Raw genomic sequence first — 20,264 nt, forward strand, 5'->3', positions numbered from 1 at the left:
TGAGGAGCCCTGCCCTGTCACTTCAGTCCCTGCTCTGTGGGTGACATGCTGACCCAAGGAGAGTTGGTCTCATCACATTCTGGAATAGTCTTTTGCACTGAGTGGTTTAAAGATGCCCTGTCATCTCTTCCTCTGTGTGCTGGCTTTCTCAGAAAAATTGAAACCCACTAGCTAGAAAATCTCTTCCCAATTCCTCTTAAATATCTTTAAACGGTACCTGAATTATGAATGATCCACCTCGGTGGGATGGGGTTTGTCTTTCTTTAAACGCAGTGTAACAACTCTTGTAAAAATTATCCCAGCGACTGAATTGCAACAACATTTCTAAGGAATAGGCAAAAAGGAGAAGACAGGAGCTCAGAAGAGAAGGGACATCTTTCCCCATGTTTCGTGGCCCTTATTTCCCACACATTTGTCTATGTGCTGCTTCATCCAGAAAAGCCTCTTTGAAGATCTCCTCTGTACTCTCTGTGAGTTATGAGAAACACACGATCACTGGACCGGTGCCCTGCTGGAGATGAGGAAGCAGGTGGCTGAAGAGCGGATTGTCCATCGGAAAGTTTAGTCACCCCTGTAGTATGGTTATGGTTGCATTGACTTTTCCACAGTACTCTGTGGCTAAGAATGAGAAGTTACCCTTAGCTGTGTTTTGAGGATGCTGAAACTTGAAAAGAAGTGATGCCTTTTCCTGGTCTTAAAATCAGGAGTCACACACGGTTAGAAGGGGAAAAGGGATTTTACCTTGGTATTTATTTTAAGGATCCTTAGGTGTACACGTCCAGGTCATATACATCGAGATGTACCCCACCGAGTCTATCTCTGTCTTCGTCTTCTGTCTCCACACCTCTCTCTCCCCCCAACATTGGGTATAGTATTATAGGTTTTACTAATTAGCATATCTATCAAAGATTCCCCAATAAGAGGCTCAAGTGAGCCCCCTTCCCCAAGGAACTCTCCCCTGGATGGTTCTATCTTGGTTTACAGAATGTGTTCTGGAGAGGACCTTGGGGTCTGGGGCACACTGATCTCTGGCTACGAAGCTTCTAAAATGTTTTGTCTCTTAGCTTAACAAACAAGTCCAAGAATGTAGGCAAAAAAGCACTAGGAATACAGAAGTTGTAAAAAGGTATAACAGGGGTATAAAGGAAAGGGCAAAAATCTTCATGGCATCAGAAGTGTGCTTATCTTGTGTCTGGCAGCATGACTCTTCCCCAATTTTCTACCCTACTGGTAGAATTTAATGTCGGTTACAGACACCACAAGGCAAATCATGGGTATTACATTTCAGTGTTTGGGCCAAAAATTGGCTTAAAAATTTACAACAGAAAAGGTTATTAGGTTTTAGGAAAGAAAAATCCTTAAAACTGTGGTATATGATTTTAGATTAAGATTTTTTTCTAAAAATTACTCCTTGCCCCTGTAAAAATAATTTGCAGAGAACATAACTCAGGGTGCAGGCCTGATCACTTTAAGTATTATTGCTGTTCCGTGTCTTTCCTTTTTCCCTACATGGCACTGTAGCTTTTGAATCACAATTTTTACCACTTTGAAAATGCAGTTTTCGTGGTTTTCCTACTGGTGAATACTTACCAGTTCCAAGTTAAAGAGTAGTCAGTTCTGAAAGTGAAATATGCCTTATGTAAATATATTTTTTCACTAGTCTCCTGGTATTATGTGCAACAGGGCAACATCAAAACACTCTATACTGACTTATTTTTGAGAAGCTGTTAGAAATTATTAATATTTTCAGTATATCTGCAATACATTAGTGTGTGTTTCAGGTGAAACTGTCCCTTGTGCTCTTCTGCTAGCATGTAGGATCTCCTTGCAGCGTAGGAAGACACAATTTTCACTTTCTGATTGGCCCACAGCTGTGTCACTGCCTTCACCTTTCCATCTCAGATGCTCAGACAGTTTTTCCTCCAACACCTGCGATAGCAATGTCCCTTAAGGTGATGCAGACATGGTGGGCATGCAGCACCCAAGCTGTTCCTGATCTTCTGGGAACTAACTGCTGGTCCTGAACCCATCCTTTGCTGTTTACTTCTATACCGTACTTGTGGCAAAGGCTGTTCCTGCCAGTGTTGTAGGTTACTTGGTCTAACCACAGCAGCATGAAGAGTAGAAGCTGAAGAAAGAAATGTCTGTTTTTCTGACCAATTTACCTGGAGTCTGGATTTGGACTTACATTGCTGATAGAAGTGAGAAATTCCTGGCAAACGATTCCTGGGAAACAAGTAATAAGTCATTGAATTTAGCATGTATTTCTTGGGTTCCTTGGCTACAGAATGGGGAAGAGAATCTTCATCACTTTCTTCCTCCTTACAGATGTGGTTTTAACCCAGTATGGGAACACCTAGACCCCAAGTTTGACATAACTAAAAATATTTGCCTAGGAGGTAGAATCCCATCAGGCAAAGGGAATCTTACTGCAACAGCAGGTACAGAGCATCCACGCTTTTGAGTCCAGTGAATTCAAAACACAGGTTTTGAAACCAACACTTAGGGGGCCACCTTAGTCCCTGGACTTTAGAGGGTAAGAAGAGAGAACATAAAGTCTGTTATACAAAAACCAGAACCACAAAGCAAAACTTCATGGTAACTGCCCTGAAACCGCACCTCAGTTTTAGGACGAACTTGGTCTGAAATGCTTCTTCACTGAACTTCACAAGCAGCTTCTGCCTCTTTCTGTTTGCTCCCTTGGGTTTCTTTGTCTGCAAACACCATCTCAGGTTGTTCTAGTGCTGCTCCCCCCGACTAAAATCTCTCTGCACATTCTGCAGCCTCCACTGAATATCTGCATGAACTGCTTTGTGTGATGTCTGCACAAGTCTTGTTAAACCTGAAGCTGTGATGCCCTGGTTTGGGTCAGCCTGTCTCCTGGACATGCTGCTCACGTCTGCCAGGATGGTTCTCCTCCCTCAAGTGAGCTGAGCTAGTGGAAGCGCTCCAGGGACGTTTAAGAGCGCAGCTACCTCAGGTGGAAGAAATTCTCATCGTCTGTGCCCGTTCAGGCTGGCTGTGACTGTGCCGAGGGGAAATGGCATTTGTTACCTGAGTAGCTCCAGGAGGACTAAAGGTCATGGTGAAATGCTCTGGTGAGGGCTGTGGCAAAGGAACAAAACTGGGATTAAGGGGAGTTTTCAGTAATAACTGCATCTCGTTCTGGCTGCTGTCACAGGTAGTTTAGTCACTGGCTAAGGTAGCTCAGAAGTGATTTTGGAATACTGCTGTTGGACTTTACATGGTATGGACTCTTCCTCATCCAGATGTGTGGCTGTGAGCCTGTGTGTTTATCAGTGACACACAAGCTGAGAGAGGCAGACAAATTCTGCAGGGCTCCTGGGGTTCAGGTGCCCTCCGGCATCCTTCTGCTTGCTGGAAAAGCCTCTTGCCAAGCAATGGAAGAAATATCTCCCTCTTCTTGTCCAGGAGTATCAACTTGGCCACCTGTATCTTGCAGCTCATGTCAAGGGAAGTACTGGGGACCTGGACATCTCAGACTCAAAACTCACCTCATATGTTTGCTGTGTCCTTCAGTAAAGAATGTCTTCTTACCAGAGGAACTTGAAGACATTCTAGACCTAAGCCAAAAGAAAAAAAAAGAAAAGAAAAGAAAGAAATTAAAGCATCCATTGTCAGTATTTAGGATAAAGAAAATGCAGATATTTGCAAAAGGACCAAGTGAAGAAATGAAGAAACAAAGCAGGGTTTATTCTATTAAAGCTAGGAATAAAAATCTGCCTGCTTATGCATCCAACTGCTTCCCAGGTATGCACCTGCCAGGGATTTTACCTTTCTGTATACTGTAGGTCTCAGGCTAAAACCATAAACAGGCAAACCAAAACAAAACAAACTAACCAACCAAATGAAAAATCTCCACAAAAATCCCCAAGCCAAAACAAAACAAAACAAAACTAAACTAAACAAAACAAAACTAAACAAAACAAAACTAAACTAAACTGAACTAAACTAAACTAAACTAAACTAACAACAACAAAAAACCCCAAACATCAACCTCCCCCCACCAAACCAAATCCAAAGTAGGTGGAGAATCCTGTTTCCATAATGTCTCTCCTTTGACACAAGACAGTTTAGATTTCTTTTGAAATGTAAAGGAAAACATACATTCTAGGTAACAAGATTCAATTCTCACCTGAATAAATAAGAAAGAAGGACATTTTAGTGTGGGGAGAATCTGTCCCTTACTCTTAAGCAAAAAAATTGGTACCTTACTTTCCTGGAAACATCACTTCTGTTTATGGTATCACAGTCACTCCTGACTCGGCCAAATAACAGCTCCTTGTCTGCCGAGGAATACAGCCATGATTCTCAGGTATTTCGGTGTGTGGAGATAAGCAGGTGAAAAGGAGCACAAGCCATCTCCTCTGAGCTCCTGCTGTTTATGGGAACAGATACGGGCCTTGGGGATGTGAAAAACGGGGTTCACTCTTAGCAAAATTTTAAGGAAAGTTTAATAAAAGGGACAATTAGGAGACAACAGCAAAAAGGGCACTACGGCCGGGTGCTTTGGCAGAGATCCAAAGGCACACACCTCTACATCCAAAAGATCCTCTTTAAAAGTACATCTCTTATTGCATATTCACCACAATCATGCATGATTCATAAATTCTTTGGAGTTTCTGTGTATCATCCCATCAGCCTTATCTTCCTCCTTGGCTCCGTTCCGTCTCTGCTCCCTCCATAAATTCTTCTCTCTGGGTTCAGGTCTTCTTCTTTCTCTGCTAAGATACTCCAGGAATGTGAAGGCTTTCTCTGCCTATCTTTTCTAAATTGACTACATAAACAATAGACATTCTATATCATGTATTACTTGCAGAACCTAGGTAAAGTTTTTCTGTCATTAAAGAACATGAAAAAAAAGCCAACATCACAACACATTCATAATATTCCTGGGAAGGAATTGTGTGCACAGACACAGTAGGATTGCTTCTGTCTCCTGTAATTACTCCAATCAAATGATGGCCAGAGCTTTTAGGCAGAAAGCACTGTGACAATAATTTACAGTATTCCCCAAACTACCCCTGTGGTTTTGATTTTCTTACTGATTAGGTTCAGTGTCTGGCCTCAAGAAATCAGTCCAAAAAGAACAGGCGAACCTCAGCTTGCAAGTCAGAGTGCCAGTCTTTCAGCTGTCCTTTATGCAGTATGTGCAAACAGCTTTTCAACATATTTGCAAAAAAAATCTATTAGTTCTTTCTATACCTATCCAGAACCTGACTGTTGGGGTTTTAGGAGCTCTCCCTCGGTTCTTTTTTTCTCTTGAAGAATTTTCCCCATCCAGGTTGCCAGGGTGCTTAAGAAAAACAAAAGACCTGGCCACAGGGGGAGGGAGGGGTCCGTCTGGCTACTCTCTTTCACCTGGGCTTCTGGGCTGTTAGTTCCCAGCATTTGGATGGAGGGAGAGGCTGGAAGGAATTTGTCAGCACTGGAGACTTCTGCTTCTTCGGCTGCCTTCCTTCTACCGGAGAAACCCTGGGATCCCAAGCCCGCTTTCCCTGCCCCGCTGGGAGCCGGGCTGCGGCCGCCCTGCCCCCGCCGTTGCTTGGAGCCTTCGCTGCTCTGTAGCCCCGCGCGCCCTGTGTCACGATCCGCTAATGCAAGCGGGGGTCGTGATGGTTCGTTTCTCGATCTCAGAGTGTAAAAGGACACAAGAGATTTCAGTTTTAATCAAAACAGTGCACCTTTATTAAGTGCCCACAACACAGTAATGCAATAGAAGAGAGAAAGAGAGAGATAAAGAAACACAAAGTAGAGAGGAAGAAAAAGGGGGAGCAATAGCTACCAACGGATGAGACGAAGTCCTCGTGGTCTTCTGCCAATAGATCCGTCTTCTTTCCGCAGGGAGATCTCGGGCTCAGTTATTTCAGAAAGTCCCTTTATAGTCCTTTTCAGAAGCGAGGGGCAACTGGCCAAGAGGTTGGGAAATCTACAGCCGTTGTTATGGGGCCCATTGCTTTGGGAAACAGGTACAGGACAGGTGTACAGGACGGGTCGTTCCTTTCTGCTTCAGCGCAGTCCTTCCCGCCTGGGCAGCAAGAACAGCGCAGTCCATTGCGACCTGCACTAATTTTCCTCAGGAATGCGTACCAGTTCCCAGCGGGCACACCCGCAGGCAACACTTGGCAGACATCCAACCTCAGCCAGGCCAGGACTCCTGTGTTCAGTCTCTGTCCTCGGCAGTGATCGTGAGGCAGATGAGGGATCTTCGGACCGTCTCTTACACCCTGCCTGCCCGGACCTCCGGGGGGTTCTCACCGCAGCTCCGGAGCTCGATCCATCTCGTCTGCCACCCGGGATTTGTGCTCGTCCCTGCTGTTCCAGCCTGCTGTTCCCAAGGGTCCGGCCGGACACCGGGATCGGCTGCCAAGGGGTTTGTGAAGCCTTTGTCCCATCCCTTCCCGGGACCCCAGGGCGCCATTGCCACGTGCTCCCCGAGCTCGCTCCGGAGCGCCCCCTGCAGCCGCGGGGGAACCATCGCACCCGCCCCACTCACCGGGAGCCGCCAGCGCCCCTGCCAGCTGCGAGCGGAACTGCACCCGAGGGGAAAGGGCCCGGCAGCCGAGAGGGCTGGCACTGGGTTTGTGCTTCTGTCTGCTGTTACTGCCGCAGTTATTGCTGTTTGTTTGACTGGTTATACACACACAGATATACAGTAGTAAAGAACTGTTATTCCTGTTCCTCATATCTTTGCCTGAAAGCCCCTTGATTTCAAAATTATAATAATTTGGAGGGAAGGGGGTTACCATTTTTTTTTCTTCCATTTCAAGGGAGACTCCTGCCTTTCTTGGCAGACACCTGTCTTTCAAACCAAGACATTGACTCTCCCCTCTTTTTATTTTGATTGGAGATCAAAATATGATTCTTTTCTGGACATGGAAGTAAGAACCAGCTGCAAATACAGGCTACAGGTGTGAATCGATACTGCAGGAACTGAGCTGTAGCTCGGAATTAGAGGCAAGAAGTGGTGCCATGGCGAATGTGAACATTCAGTGCTGACACAGGAGCCTTCTGCAATGCCTACCGGCCCATGGTTCACATTGCTATGAACTCTCTATCTGGCGTTACAAAGAGTGTAGAAGAGCTGACCTGAAGTAAAAAAAATAGCCATAATGCTCCTTTTGTTAATATGGTGAACAGTGACTATCTAATATTACAGACCTCATAGAACTGAGTATTCAGATTTCCACTTAGTACACGCTGGCAGTTTGAAGTCAACAGGTCTGTATAAATCAAGGTATCAATACAAATTAAATTTGCTCTTTGATCTAACTAAAAACGTCTCATTGTCTGATAAGTTTAGTAGACATTTGCAAGGTCAGCAATCCACTGTTTACCTTTTCATTTTTTCTTCAGTGTCTATTCTGCAGAAAATGTTTTAGAGAGTAATCAGTTTGGGTGTAATTAAAATGCCAGTACATTTCGTGTAGCCATTTTGGTATCAGAACAAAGCCATAAGACTGCACAGCCTTTTAAAATACCTTTAAAAATAAATTTTTAAATCTACAGCCTGAAGAGGGCTCAGATTAAAACCTCTATCAAATCTCAACTCCACTTGTGAAAAACGAGGTTCACTCTCCTGTGAGACTTTAAAGAGTTTAATATAAAGACAATAAGAGACACATAAAATAAAGCAAAGGGGTAACGGCCGGGTGCCTTGGCGCTCTGCCAAGAGCACACCTGATGCTAGAGGTGAGTCCTTTGTATACCACTTTTACTGTCTGTTCTTCATTCATATTAAAACTTTTCCCGGAGCTGTTCTGCATGGCCACTCCTTGGTTCCGCCTTTTTAGAGCATGCGTAGTCTTCTGCCTTGTGGTTTTATTTCTCTTGATTCTTGGGGTTGGGCCTGCTAGCTAAGAGTCGATGGTAGGGTGGATCTCTTAATTCTCCAGACAGTCAGGGCTGATTGCAGCTTTGGGCCTCTTCGTCTCTCCGGGCAGAGCGGTGATAACGGCTCTCGGATTCTCCTGGCCGCCCGTTCTCCGGGCGGAGTAGCCTTTGGGCCCTTTTGTTCCCTGGACAAAATGTTGATTAGCAGCTCCTTGGGCCTCATCCTCTGTTCCCTTGGAGGTTATCTTACTTGCTCACACTTGCTAACATTCTTGCTAAAAAGAGAGAAAACTACATCCACGCAGCAAAAAGCATTTCTAACATTATATAATATCTACCTTTATACTTTGCGAGAAGCCAGTATAATATATGTTTATAACACAGAGGTTTATGTCCAAAAAGGAGACCGAGCAGTCCTGTAGCTTTATTCGAATAAAGGGAGAGGCCATGGGCATTTCCCGTGGGGTCTCTCAAATTGTTGGGGGATGCAGCCTCCTTTTTATGCTAAGTTCCCAGCTGCATCTCCCTCTTCCTTTTCCCTACTGGCCAAGGTACTCAGAAGGTACAGATTTCCCAAATTGCCGACGCTCTGCTCCCCTCTAATATCCACCCCCTTTTTGTTATATAAAAGAAAGAAAAAGCTTACTCATTGTTCTATTAAGTCTTTGTTCTTTTTCTGTAGGTTCAGGTATTTAACAAGGCCTTGGCTGAGCAACAGTCCATGTTGATTAGTAACATTTTCTAGAACTAAGAGTTTCTTCTGTTACTTCCTTGTCTGGAAGTTCCTGGCCCTATCTACAAGCAGATTCACACAGTCGGTAAAGACACATTTTTCTTACTCCCTTCAATTAAAATGAAAGCCCCTCCTGCAGCCAACTCTTGTCAATGTAGACTCACAAAGTAGGTCCTGCAATGGAAAGAGACTCCTTAGAGTTGGTGTGGAGAGGTGAAAGGGGAAGGTTTGTCCTTTGGTCACTCGAAGTCTTGTTGGGGAGCTGCTTGTGCTCTGGGGGACGGACACAAATGATGTGTATCCAAGCCTTGCAGGAACATTTATGAGCTTCTGACACACCACAGAGACTTAGTGGTTGTTGTGTCGGGGAAGGAATTTCCAACTGGGAACTTTGTGAAATTCCTCTTTTTTTTTTTTTTTTTCCTGCAGAACTATTGCCATAATCTTTTGCTTCCAGAGAATCTTTTCCTTCTTTTTGGGGAACTTGCCTCTGCTGCCCTCCCAAATCAGGCTATTTGCCTGGGTTCCTTCCCAAACTGAGAAACAGCCTGAGGCCTCTGCTCTCCAAGTGTGACTTAAGGAAGCACAGGGTTTGCTGTTGTGGGAGAGGAGCTTCTCTTTCCTGCCTGCTTTCCCTTTGGGACAGGCTGGGGTGTGTTCAGTTGATAAAGGGAGGTTTAAACTCTGAAGGACCTGCGTTTCAGACCACTCCATCCTCGAGCTCTTCTGCAGGGTGTCCTTGGACAAAAGGCCTCTTGGAGTGTGAGCTCCCAGGGGGCAGATTAAGGAAGGAGGTTGGTATTTCAGGATTGGCGCTGCTGAAAGCAGTTGGTTTGCAGAGGAGCCCGGAGCTGGGAGTGGGTCCTTTTCTCACCTGCGGGCAGAAAAGGAAGCTGCAAAGTGGGAATTTCACTGGCAGAGATGGCGGACAGGGGTGTTTTCCAAGAAATGGGCTGGCAGAGAGGCAGGTCTTGTGCTGAACTGGCTGTGTGTTTGTTTGGATGGTGGGGAGGGTCAGAGACACAGACACAGACACCAGCTGAAGCAACAGTGTCATTTACTCTAATGCAAAAGTGCAAGGAAACAATCGGGAAAGGACAAGCTAAGCAATGCAGCTCATCATTGTTACAAAAGGTTGCCTCTAGTGATTAAGAGAGATACATCACCACATACCCTAATCCCTTCCCCTTCATCCAGGTCCTCCCATCAGTTGGGGGGAAGCTGTCCCAGCAAAGCCCTGCAGAGCCACGGCCGGGAACGGGGACATCCTGCGGTGCCTCCACCTTTGCCGGCCACGAGGCTTCCGAGGGCGCTGTGAGAGTAGCCCGGCTTGGACAGTGCTGCAGGAGCATCTGACAGAACTTCTAGGGCGGGGACATCTGATTGCATTCTCCTCTTGGTTTTCTCCCCAAGCCCAGCCAGGGCTCAAGGAGGAACCGAGGCCAGATGTGGCCTTGTCCGGTTTCTTAATTCTGAAAGGTAAAGACACGTTCCACCAATGAAGGGCTGCACAGATCCCATTGATGGTAATGCCTGGTTAAGGAGCAGACCCGTAGAACATTTGGTAGGAAGGGCCATCTAGAGGGCAACTTTGGCTCAGGGCCTGTTGTTGAGGCCTCAGTCCTCCAGTGTTTTGTGGTGCAAATGAATGCCCTGGAGGGCTGGAAAGGAACAAGTCCCTCTTTAGCACTTGCAGACAGGGAACGGGATTAGCCCTGCCAGGCCGGGCTGGGGCCAAGAGCAGAAGGCCGGCACGCTGCGTTTGCCCACGGGCAGCCGTGCAGAGCAAGGAGGCCGCTCCTGCCCAGGGGCTGAGGTGCCCGAAGCTGCCTCCCTGCTGCGCAGCTCTGCGGGGCCCGTGGTGCGCAGCGTCCTGGGCAGCCAGGGCAGCCCAGCTGCCTTGGAGCACGAGGAGCGTCCCAGAGAAGCTGCGGCCCTTTGCTTTGGAGCTGTTTCTCCCAGTCTTGTCATTCATCCAGAGCATCTGACGTGTTTTCCTTTCTTCTCGCAAATCCTAGACAGCTTTTTGAGAGAAGTGACTGACGCAGCTTCTGCTGCTGCTGGTGCAGCTTTAGTCTGCAGGTCAGGGCAGGTGATATTAACCAAGGATGGAGTCCAAAGGTAACGTTCCAGTTTCACCAAGTCAATAAAACCATTTACAATGGGGGTACTGATGCTGAGCAGCTTTCCTAGTTTTTGGAAAGTTGCAACCTTAAAAAACCCCACAGGTTTTCCTACCTGAGGATACCAGTGGAAGTAAGATGCCAATTCTTTGCTCTCTTTTCTGTATCTTTGGTGCTTTTAAGAGTTCCTCAGTCCCCAGCAGGAAAGAAAGCACGTGTGATAATGTAGGTGATTTGAGAGCTCTGTGTTGTGCCTTGCCACATCAGCGTTCCTGACAAGCTGGACACCCCACTCGTAGGTCTGTCGAGTTGAATTCACCCTAATTGTGTGCAAACAGCAGCCCAGAGATGCCGAGAAGAGCAAGGACGGTGGGTGGGTGTGCACGGACACACCCGTGGGCTGATGGCTGTATGGGCAGAAGGCTTTGGACAGCAGTACATCTTCACTCTCCCAAGTTGGAAGAATATTTCAAACCTACATGAAATGAAAATATTTCTCAAAATTTATCAAAATGTATCAAATAGTACATATTAATTTATCATACATTCAATTTATCCTATATAGTATGACATACGCTATATTTTAATAGATATGATAAATAGAATATGTAGAATATATACTTGATCTTTTCCTAAGCCATTGCCTGTGGGGCTTATAGACCATCTCCTAGCAGTGCTACATTTTTGCCTTCTGGTCCTACTTATTATAGCATCAGTTCCCCTGCGAGTTCCTTCAGGGAACTTCACTCAAAGGGCTTCCATCACTTTAGCACTTGTGAGAACTTGTTGCTTCCCAGTTCTCCAGCATCCTTCTGGATTTTGGAGCATTTCAGCACTTGGGTCAATGGCCCTTCCCTCATCCCTGCCCTGCAGCAGTTACAGTCACTGTTCCCTCGCCCTGGCTCCAGACCCTTTGCCAAAGTGCTGCCAAAGGCAGCGCAGCTGGCTCAGGATCCCTGGTTGCTGCTGCTCTCCAGGATGACCTTCAGAGGGACACTTGGAGCGCTCCCTAAAGAGCTCCCGGTGGGACGGGGGTGGATTTCTCCTCCCCGGGTGGCTCCTGGCTGCAGTTCTACGCTCAGGGGAGTCCCGTTTGCTCAGCAGGCCTCTGCAGCGAGTCTGTAGCCAACGTGTGGCTCTGCTGCCAGCCCAAATGTGCCGTTCCCTTGCCCAGCCTGGCTGCAGCTGGGGGATCTGCTGGGCACGGCTGGGGATTTTCATGGCCAAAATCCTCCAGCGTCTTCACGTCTACATCTGCCCATTGCTTTGGAGAGCACAAATCACAGAACACTCCTCTCAGCTGACAAATGTCATTTATTGCCGGTTGCTGCAGCCACACCGCTGATCTACAAACACATGAGAATCAATTTCAGTTGAAAAATGTAATTTATTACAAATTGCTACATCCCTGCTGACAATAGATAACTGTACAGATCTCAGTTAAGGTACAAAACAGTCATTTATTTGATTATTACAACAATGCTACGTCAAAATATACAGACATCAACTTCCAGAAACAAAAACTAATTTATTGCCAACCTCTACAACAACTCACTATAAACAAAGATCAACTGAAGTTTAACAACTTAATTTATTCCATGTTACTATAACTGTACAGCCTATATAGAAACACAAAAATATCAACATCTCTCTCTAAATAGCCCTATAGCAAGAACTGAATAAATAGAATTACACAACTGTACAACTCCATCTATATTTAAATAGAACTAAATACATATCTAGAACCACCACAATACACAGATGTAAATATAAATACTCATATTACCTACAATACATATATAAATAGATAGATAAAACAACTGCATCTATACAAATATACAGCTAAACATCTCAACACGTGTAAATATAATTACAGAAATAGATCAATATGCATACAAAAATATAAAACCAGACATATATACCGATACAAATACCAAGGTACCTATTTAAAGAGCCAAATACCTACAAGGACATCACTAGAAATAGATACCTAGACAACTGTATAGACAGGAAATAGAACTTGACAGAGACATAACAACATCCGTATATACTTAGATACATATATACACATGTATGAAACGAGAAACATGTATGTATATATCTACACATCCATATATATATACTACATCCATTCATGTAACAACATACACATAGAAATATACCTATGCAAATAGCACATACATAAATATCAATATAATTATCATGCTCTACGTGCAAGTCCATTCATCTGTAAGCAGAACTACAAGCAGAGGGATTCCAGCTGCCCCATCTTCAAAGCCTCTCCCTCTGTCGCTTCCTCCTGTGCAGAGCAGCTCTCCTGGACGGGGTACAGCAGATGGGACATCTGGGAAGCAAAGGGAACACTGAGTCAGAATTGGGACGTTTCCCTTGGCAGCACCTGCACTTCCATCAGGGAAATCTCAGAGCCTCCCCAGGAGGGTTAGAAAGAAAAACCAGGCCCAGCGGGCCAGGCTGTGGCGAGCGCAGCCCCGGCGGGACCGTCCCGCAGCCCCCGGCAGCGCGGCACAGCCGGCACCACTCCCGGGCCCTGCCGGCACAGCTGCCTTGCCCAAGGACAGCCCCTGTGCCGCCCGGGCCAGCCGCGCTGAGCGGCCCCAGCACGGGCAGGGCCCGCTCCTGCCCAGCCGGCCAGTGCCCGCGGCCAAAGCCCACGCCAGCCTCACGCCCACCCTGCCTCAGCGGCCCTGGGGCCTCACCCAGGCTCTCGGGCGGCAGCAGCAGGTCCCCGTTCGCTGCTCTTGCTGGCGGCCTTCAGCTTCTCCCTGCTGGCTCCCGTCACTCTCCGGCTCTTCTCAACGACTTCAGGGCAGCTGTGGCAAAAGTGGAGGCTCTGGAATTGGTTCCACAGCCTGGCAGAGCCACAGGCCCAGACCCCTCTGTGCTCCCTGCTGGCCCCCTCCATCCCCCTCAGCCCTGCCATGCCCTCAGCAAACCCCCAGTCCCCTCCCAGTTCCTTCAGCCCCTCACAGTCCTCTCCAGCCTCTCAGTCCCTTCTGACCCATCCCATCCCCTTAGACCTGGCACCCCCCTCAGCCTGTGCCACTTCCCTTTCACCTCAGTGCCACCACTGCCCTCTGCTCCCCCACACCCCTCAGCCCCACCAGCACCTCAACGTCACCGTCCCTTCAGTGTCACCTCTCCCCAGCCCCTCTGGCTCACCGCCCTCCAGCAGCTCCTCAGGGCACAGTGCCTGCGGCCGCCGGCAGCTCCCACCGCTCCAGGGACACCGGGGCTGCAGCTGCTGCTCCGCCCGGCCCGGCCGCCAGCTCGGACCCAGCACCGGAAGAGGGGACAGAGGGGGAAAGACGAGATGAAAAAGGCAGCCGAGGCAGGAAAAAGCTTAAAATGCAAGTCTAGGCCTATATAAACATCAATCTATGGATCTAAACATCCATTTACCTCTAGCTAAGTAACTGTGCACATTTATAAATAAAACTCTATATATGTATGTATATTGCTCTACACGTATATAAATGTAGATATGCACATCTAAAAATGTAAATACATCGACATAAATATAATTTTATCATCTATATAACTACAGATACAAATTTAACTATGCAGATCTATAAATATATGCACATATATGCACAGCTCTGGAAATCTAAAAATGTAACCACGTTATATATTAATCTAACTATGGAAATCTATAAAGCTATCTATAAACAGAGGGATTGCACCTGTCAGATGGTCACAGGCTCTCCCTCGGTCTCTTCTCCCCACGCAAGGCAGCCCTCCTGGAGAGGTAGATCAGATGGATATCTGGGAAGCAAAGGAACACTGAGTCAATATTGGCCTCCATGCATCTTTCCCTTTGGAAGTAATTGATTGTCCTTCTATCAAAGACTGCAAAAGATGGCCCAAAAGGCAGACTCTCACTTGGGAATTTCAGGCCTGCTCTTTAAAGAGCAGGGAGCATTCCAAGTTTTCAAAACCTCCAAAGGTTTGAAGTATCCCAGTAAAGCCTCAGCACCCGCAGTGCAAATGGCACCCACGAGAGCTTGAAGCACAGACAGTCCCAGCTCCCACACAGAAGCCCAGCCTTGCTCTTTCTCTGTGCTGACAGAGACACCTCAGTCCTCACTGAAATGGCTGAAGCTGACGGGTGCTGTGAGCTGAGTTACGAACCAGCGCCGTTCCCTGCCATCTACAAACTGCCCTCTGCAGTGAGCAACAGCTCCTCCAACACAACCATCAGCTCTGGCAGGAAGAGCTGGGAGGGAAAGAGCTCCCCACGAGGCCTGCAGGCAGCACCAGCTTTGCTCAAGCATGCAGATCCAAGGTGCTCCCTCTCTCCTATTACTTCTCGCTAATCTGGGGTAATTTAAGTTTTTCCTTTCCAAATCATAAATCCTTGTGATTTATTATTTGTTTGGCCTCTGCTGCTTGTATTTTTAATGTGTCTCACTAGAGCTATCAGCAGACTGGTACTACATTGATTTAATGCTCTGAGATAAAAAGCTCAGACTTCTACACTGACTTCTTGCTGGGGCTTTGCTCTCTTGATTCAAGAGTCCCTCAGTGTTGCCTCCAGAGCACTGTCACCCTGCAGCAAACTCATCCATGGACTTCAGGACAGAATTGGGACAGCCAGGTTGGTGACACAACTCCCACAGGCTGGGTTTATTCACTGCTCTCTGGCCACAGCACAGCACTCGGTGTCAGTGCCTCTGGAGAAGCGTGGAGGGCAGGGCTCGGGGAGGCTGTGCCAGGGCAGGATTTGACCTAAAGGCACCAGGAAGCACCAACCCTGCAGACAAGAACTCAACTCTTGTCATCTCCCTTCCTGCCAGAGGCAGGCTCAGAGCAGCCACCTCAGAGCTCTCTAAAGCAGTGTGGGCTCTCTCCTTACCAGGCTCCTCGGGTTCCAGGGAACTGTTCCTGCAGCTCTCGGTGCCAGTCAAAGCTCCCTCTGCTGCAGCCTTCCTCACAGCCTCCCCTCCTGAATTGTCCTGAAAAGAAAACCAGAAAGAAAGAAACCCAAAGATCACTCACTATTTTCTGCAGGGACACCAGAGCTCAGAGCCTGCAACATTTCCTTCTCTTAAGGAAGAAAATGCTTTTGAAAACGGCTGTGTGTGAGATTACCGAAGACAAAAGGCCTTCAACAGTCCAGAAGATTGACTTCTCAAACACAGTCCAAAAGCTGTCCCAGCTGACAACGTTGAACGTGGGGAGTGACAATGAACACATGGAGTGGGCACTGAGGAAGGAGTCCTGCCAGCTCCTGGCACAGGGGTGTGCTCCTCCCTCCAAAGCCCTGAGCAGAACAGGCTCATCCAGGCAGCAGCTTTACAGGGACTGCATGGGAGCACACATCTCTTCCCACAGAGATGCCCAAGAGGAAGGTGCTTGAGCTCTGGAACACGGAGAGCAAGACTGGCAAGCTTGCCCAGCTGAGGATTTCCCAGACAGAAGCAGGACAGGAGGCACCAGGTTACTGAGAGGAGCAGAAAGCTGCAGCTCCAGCCCATCCCCAAGCACGGCTCTGGCAGCGCCTGCACGCTCGGCACGGCTCACACAGCAGCAGCAGCAGCAGCTGCAGCCCAGCCCTTGCTTTGCCTTGGCCTTCCCACCCAAAACAGGCAGAGCCCACTGCTGCTGCTGCTGTCAGGGAGGCACCTCTCGCATGCCCCTCCCTGCACGGGACCCTTTGCCTTCAGTGGCAATTCTCCCCACACTCTTCTCTTCTGTCCCATCACACAAAGCCTCTTAGAACCTTCAAAGCTTCCACTTCCTCACCACAAATGCCCCCGCACCAGGAATTCTTCCCAGCAAAAGGAGCACTCAAACTTGGCCAACACCTCTCCTCCTCACTAAGGGCTATCCCCCTTCTCATTCCCTCTTCTTTTGGAGATCGTGCTTTGCCAAGCAAATCCTCCCCTGTCCATTCACAGCTGAGCTCAAGAAGCCTTTCCTTCTCAGCCATGCAACAACATTCACAGCTCTCAGTCCAGTCCCTTTCATCCCTGTCCAATGGAGTTACCTGAGCCAAGGGAGACCTCTCAGGCAGGGAGGACGAAAGCATCTCCTCCAGCGTCTCAAGCACAAGGTCCACATCCAGCGGTGGCAATTCCTCTTCCCCAGGACTATTCCAAGCCCAGCTGGAGGCTGTCCATGCTGCCCAGCCAGCACTGCCAGCTGGAGCACTGGGGGCTGGATGGCCTGGTGTGGCTGCAGGAATCCAAACACATTAGTCAGGCTCCAGAATGTGGCTTTGGGATGCAGAGCTCTACTGCTGCCTTGCAGCAAACATCACAGGAAGCACACAGCAAACTCAATTCCAGAACTCACGCTCCTGAGCACCGGCACTTGTACTGGAAGGGCCTGGAGGCAGCTCTGAAACCGCAGGTGAGGCAGCAGCGAGGTTCTGGCGCGAGGGAGCTGTGGAGCAGAGAGGGAAGAAGAAAGGAAGCAAAGGGAAGGCTGGGTCATTACTGGTCTTTGGGTGTGTTTCCCTTGGCAGCAACTGTACTTCTATCAGGAAAGGCAAAAGCTCCCATCCTCCCAAGCAGGGTGACAAAGGAAAACATCCCCACGTGTTCTGGGCCTTTGCAACAACCAATTCTAGTTAGCTCTCCCCTATTCATTCAACCACTGAAAAAACTGTGCCGCTGCAATCCCCTGGCAGGAGGCAACTGCCACAAACCCAACTGCCAGGTCCTTTCCCCTCTGCTCCAAAGGGACACAAAACTTTAAAATCACAAAGTATAACCACAAATCCTATCTCCCCAGCAGCTTTTGGATTGGGCTGCTTAAGTTTCTCATCATGCTGGACCACAGCAAGTGGATGCACCCAGGAAGAGCTGAAATCTTCAGAAACACACACCGAAATTAAACTGTGACTTTATTCTAATAACAACCTTGTGCGTGAGGCCGTATTCTGCAGCTGCAACTGTTCTGGGGCACACAGAGCTCACTGAAATTTAACAGCATTCTTTGCAGGAGAGGCAATCTGTAAGCTCTGCAATATCCTATCACCATCCTAGTTTGGCTTCAATCAATGAAAGAGGGGAGTTCACCCAACACTGACCACTTGTCAGGCAATGCTTTTCGCCTCGCCCTTGCACCTCAGCACAGAGGCTGTCTGGAAAATGCCCAGGAGAGGCTCCATATGCGGAGGAAGGACAGGAAAAGCAGACAGAGCATTCTTTTGCATTCAAGGTCCCTCTTGCTAGGCGACTTGACACTTTCTACCTGCTTCTCACCTGAGATCTACCCATGGCAGAGCACTGCGGGAAAATACTTCAAACGGTCGCTTTCCAGGACCTGTCTGAAAAGCAAGGGTAGAAACTCTTTCCCTACCTGATGGGCTGCGGGCTGGAGTGTGCTGCTCTGAGGACGTGCAGCTGCTGCTCTCGCAAAGGGCCCTGGAAGTGGCTTGATGGTCGATGCAAACCAGGCGAACCATGAGCTCAGGGCGGCGTTTCAGGTCCACGCGAACCAGCGGAACGGTGAGCTTACGCAGATGAAATTTGCGAATGAGGGCGATTGATGGTTCCTCTGATGAAGCCCCTGGAAGTCTGGAGGTTGCAGACACTTTCTTGGGAGGTGCTGGGGAAGCCCCTGACTCCTGAGCACCTGCACTTCGCCTGGAAGGGCCTGGAGGCAGCTCTGAACCCTCAGGTGAGGCAGCAGCGAGGTTCTGGCGCGAGGGAGCTGCGGAGCAGTGAGGGAAGAAGAAAGGAAGCAAAGGGAAGCCTGCGTCACTATTGGTCCTCAGGTATGTTTTCCTTGGCAGCAACTGTACTTCTATCAGGGAAGACAAAAGCTCCTATCGTCCCAAGCAGGGTGACAAAGAAAAAAATCCCCACATGTTCTGGGCCTTTGCGAACACCAATTCCTTGTCAATTTAGCGCTCCCCTGCTCGTTCAACCGTCTGGGAAAACTGTCCCGCTGCAATTCCCTGGCAGGAGGCAACAGCCACAAAGCCAACTGCCAGGTCTTTCCCCTCTGCTCCAAAGGGACAGGAGGCTCCCTCCAGCTGGCCCTGACCGCGACCGAGCCCTCGGCACTCACACGCACTTACGGAGAGCTCCCCAGGCATCCCAGGGCCGGGCAAGGAGCAGCGCCAGCCACGGCGCAGGGCTGCGCCAGCTGCAGGCCCAGCGGGCCAGGGTGTTTGCTGTGAGCGCAGCCCCGGCGGGACCGTCCCGCAGCCCCGGCAGCGCGGCACAGCCGGCACCGCTCCCGGGCCCTGCCGGCACAGCTGCCTTGCCCAAGGACAGCCCCTGTGCCGCCCGGGCCGGCCGCGCTGAGCGGCCCCAGCACGGGCAGGGCCCGCGGCCAAAGCCCACGCCAGCCTCCGTGCCCGCAGCTCCCACCCCGTCTCACCGGCCCTGCGGGGCTCCTGGAAGCGGCTGCGCGGGCGCCTGCGCTCCTCCCGCCCGGCCGCAGGTCGCTGCCTCTTGGCTCTGGTGCAGCGCCTGATGCAGAGGAGGAGGTGGGGGCGGTCGCGGCGAAACCAGGGGTTGCGGTAGTGGAGGCACGCCCCGGCATCGCCCGGCACAGCCGCGCCAACGCGGCCCGCCGCCTCATGGAAGCCGTAGCGGCTCAGCTGGCAAAGGAAGCTGCGGAACCGCGTGGCTTTGAAGGCGTCCGGGGACATGGCCGCCCCCTCTCGGCCCGCCCCGTGGGGGCCGGCCGGGCTGAGCAGCTCCTGCTCAAAGAGGGCGCGGTCGATGAGCAGCCCCTGGCCCTGGCTGTCCCAGCGCACGGAGCGGACGCGGGGGCTGTTCGCCAGGCGCCACAGCTTGGCGGGGAAGGTGCGGGCGTCGAGCCCGGCGGGCAGCGGCAGCTCGGCCATCGCGCCTGTCGCCCACTGGCGCCGCAACGGCCGCAGCGCAACGGCCGCGGCTGCACCGGCGGCGCGCGGCCTGAGGGGGGCGCTGCGCTCGGCCCCGCGCGGGAACGAGCGGCACAAAGCCGGGGCTGCGGGCACAGCGCGGGCGGGGCGGCTCCCGGGGCGCTGCCCGGGCGCGGCACGGACCGGAGCGGGGCAAACCCTTTCTTTCTCTGCGTGGCATCGGCCTTCTGGCCTTGGTGTGCAGCACAACCCCAAACCACCGAGGCATGCGCAGAGAGGAACTTTCGGAGAGGGGGTCCAAACGGAGGAGTCCCGTGGGAAGCTCGGGTTCCTCTTTGTCCAGGGAAAGCAAAACCGCTCTGTGTTCAGCATAGCTGAAGGGAGGAAAAAGGTCTTCGACTGAGTAGCTTCACTGTTTAGGTTGGGGTTGCAAACAGAGTTCTCCACTTCAAAGCACACGGGTCAAATGGGACAAGGGGAAATGATGACCAGGAGAGACTTGAGGACATTCTTTTTGCCTCTTTTCCAGCCAGCTGGCTGGTTCTTTCTCACTGTCTCTGCCTGTCTTCAGCAGATTTGGCACATTTCTCATTCTTTGGAATCAGAAGCGGCAACAGGAAGGGGCAGCAATTTTGTCAGCGTTGCCATCAAAGTTAAAATCCTGCCCCGTGGAAGGATGTTGCTTTCCCCAAGGGCTTAATGGCCTACAGTTGCAGTGAACTCACGC

General features: G+C 49.7%; 1 protein-coding gene across 1 annotated transcript; it reads right to left on the reverse strand.

The window, feature by feature from the left end:
* Window positions 1-12,091: 12,091 nt before the first annotated feature.
* Window positions 12,092-19,537, reverse strand: LOC138103943 (SH3 and multiple ankyrin repeat domains protein 1-like). The gene is made up of 8 exons (XM_069002606.1): window positions 19,066-19,537; window positions 18,037-18,390; window positions 17,026-17,115; window positions 16,718-16,905; window positions 15,584-15,683; window positions 13,891-14,493; window positions 13,428-13,541; window positions 12,092-13,054 (listed from the first exon to the last, which is right to left on the reverse strand). Exons 1-6 carry the CDS (start codon window positions 19,535-19,537, stop codon window positions 14,423-14,425), a joined length of 1,275 nt encoding a protein of 424 aa, XP_068858707.1. The 3' UTR covers window positions 12,092-13,054; window positions 13,428-13,541; window positions 13,891-14,422.
* Between the last annotated feature and the right edge of the window lie 727 nt (window positions 19,538-20,264).

This window comes from Aphelocoma coerulescens (assembly GCF_041296385.1).
Source record: "Aphelocoma coerulescens isolate FSJ_1873_10779 chromosome Z unlocalized genomic scaffold, UR_Acoe_1.0 ChrZ_unloc_scaf_1, whole genome shotgun sequence".
NCBI lineage: Eukaryota > Metazoa > Chordata > Aves > Passeriformes > Corvidae > Aphelocoma > Aphelocoma coerulescens.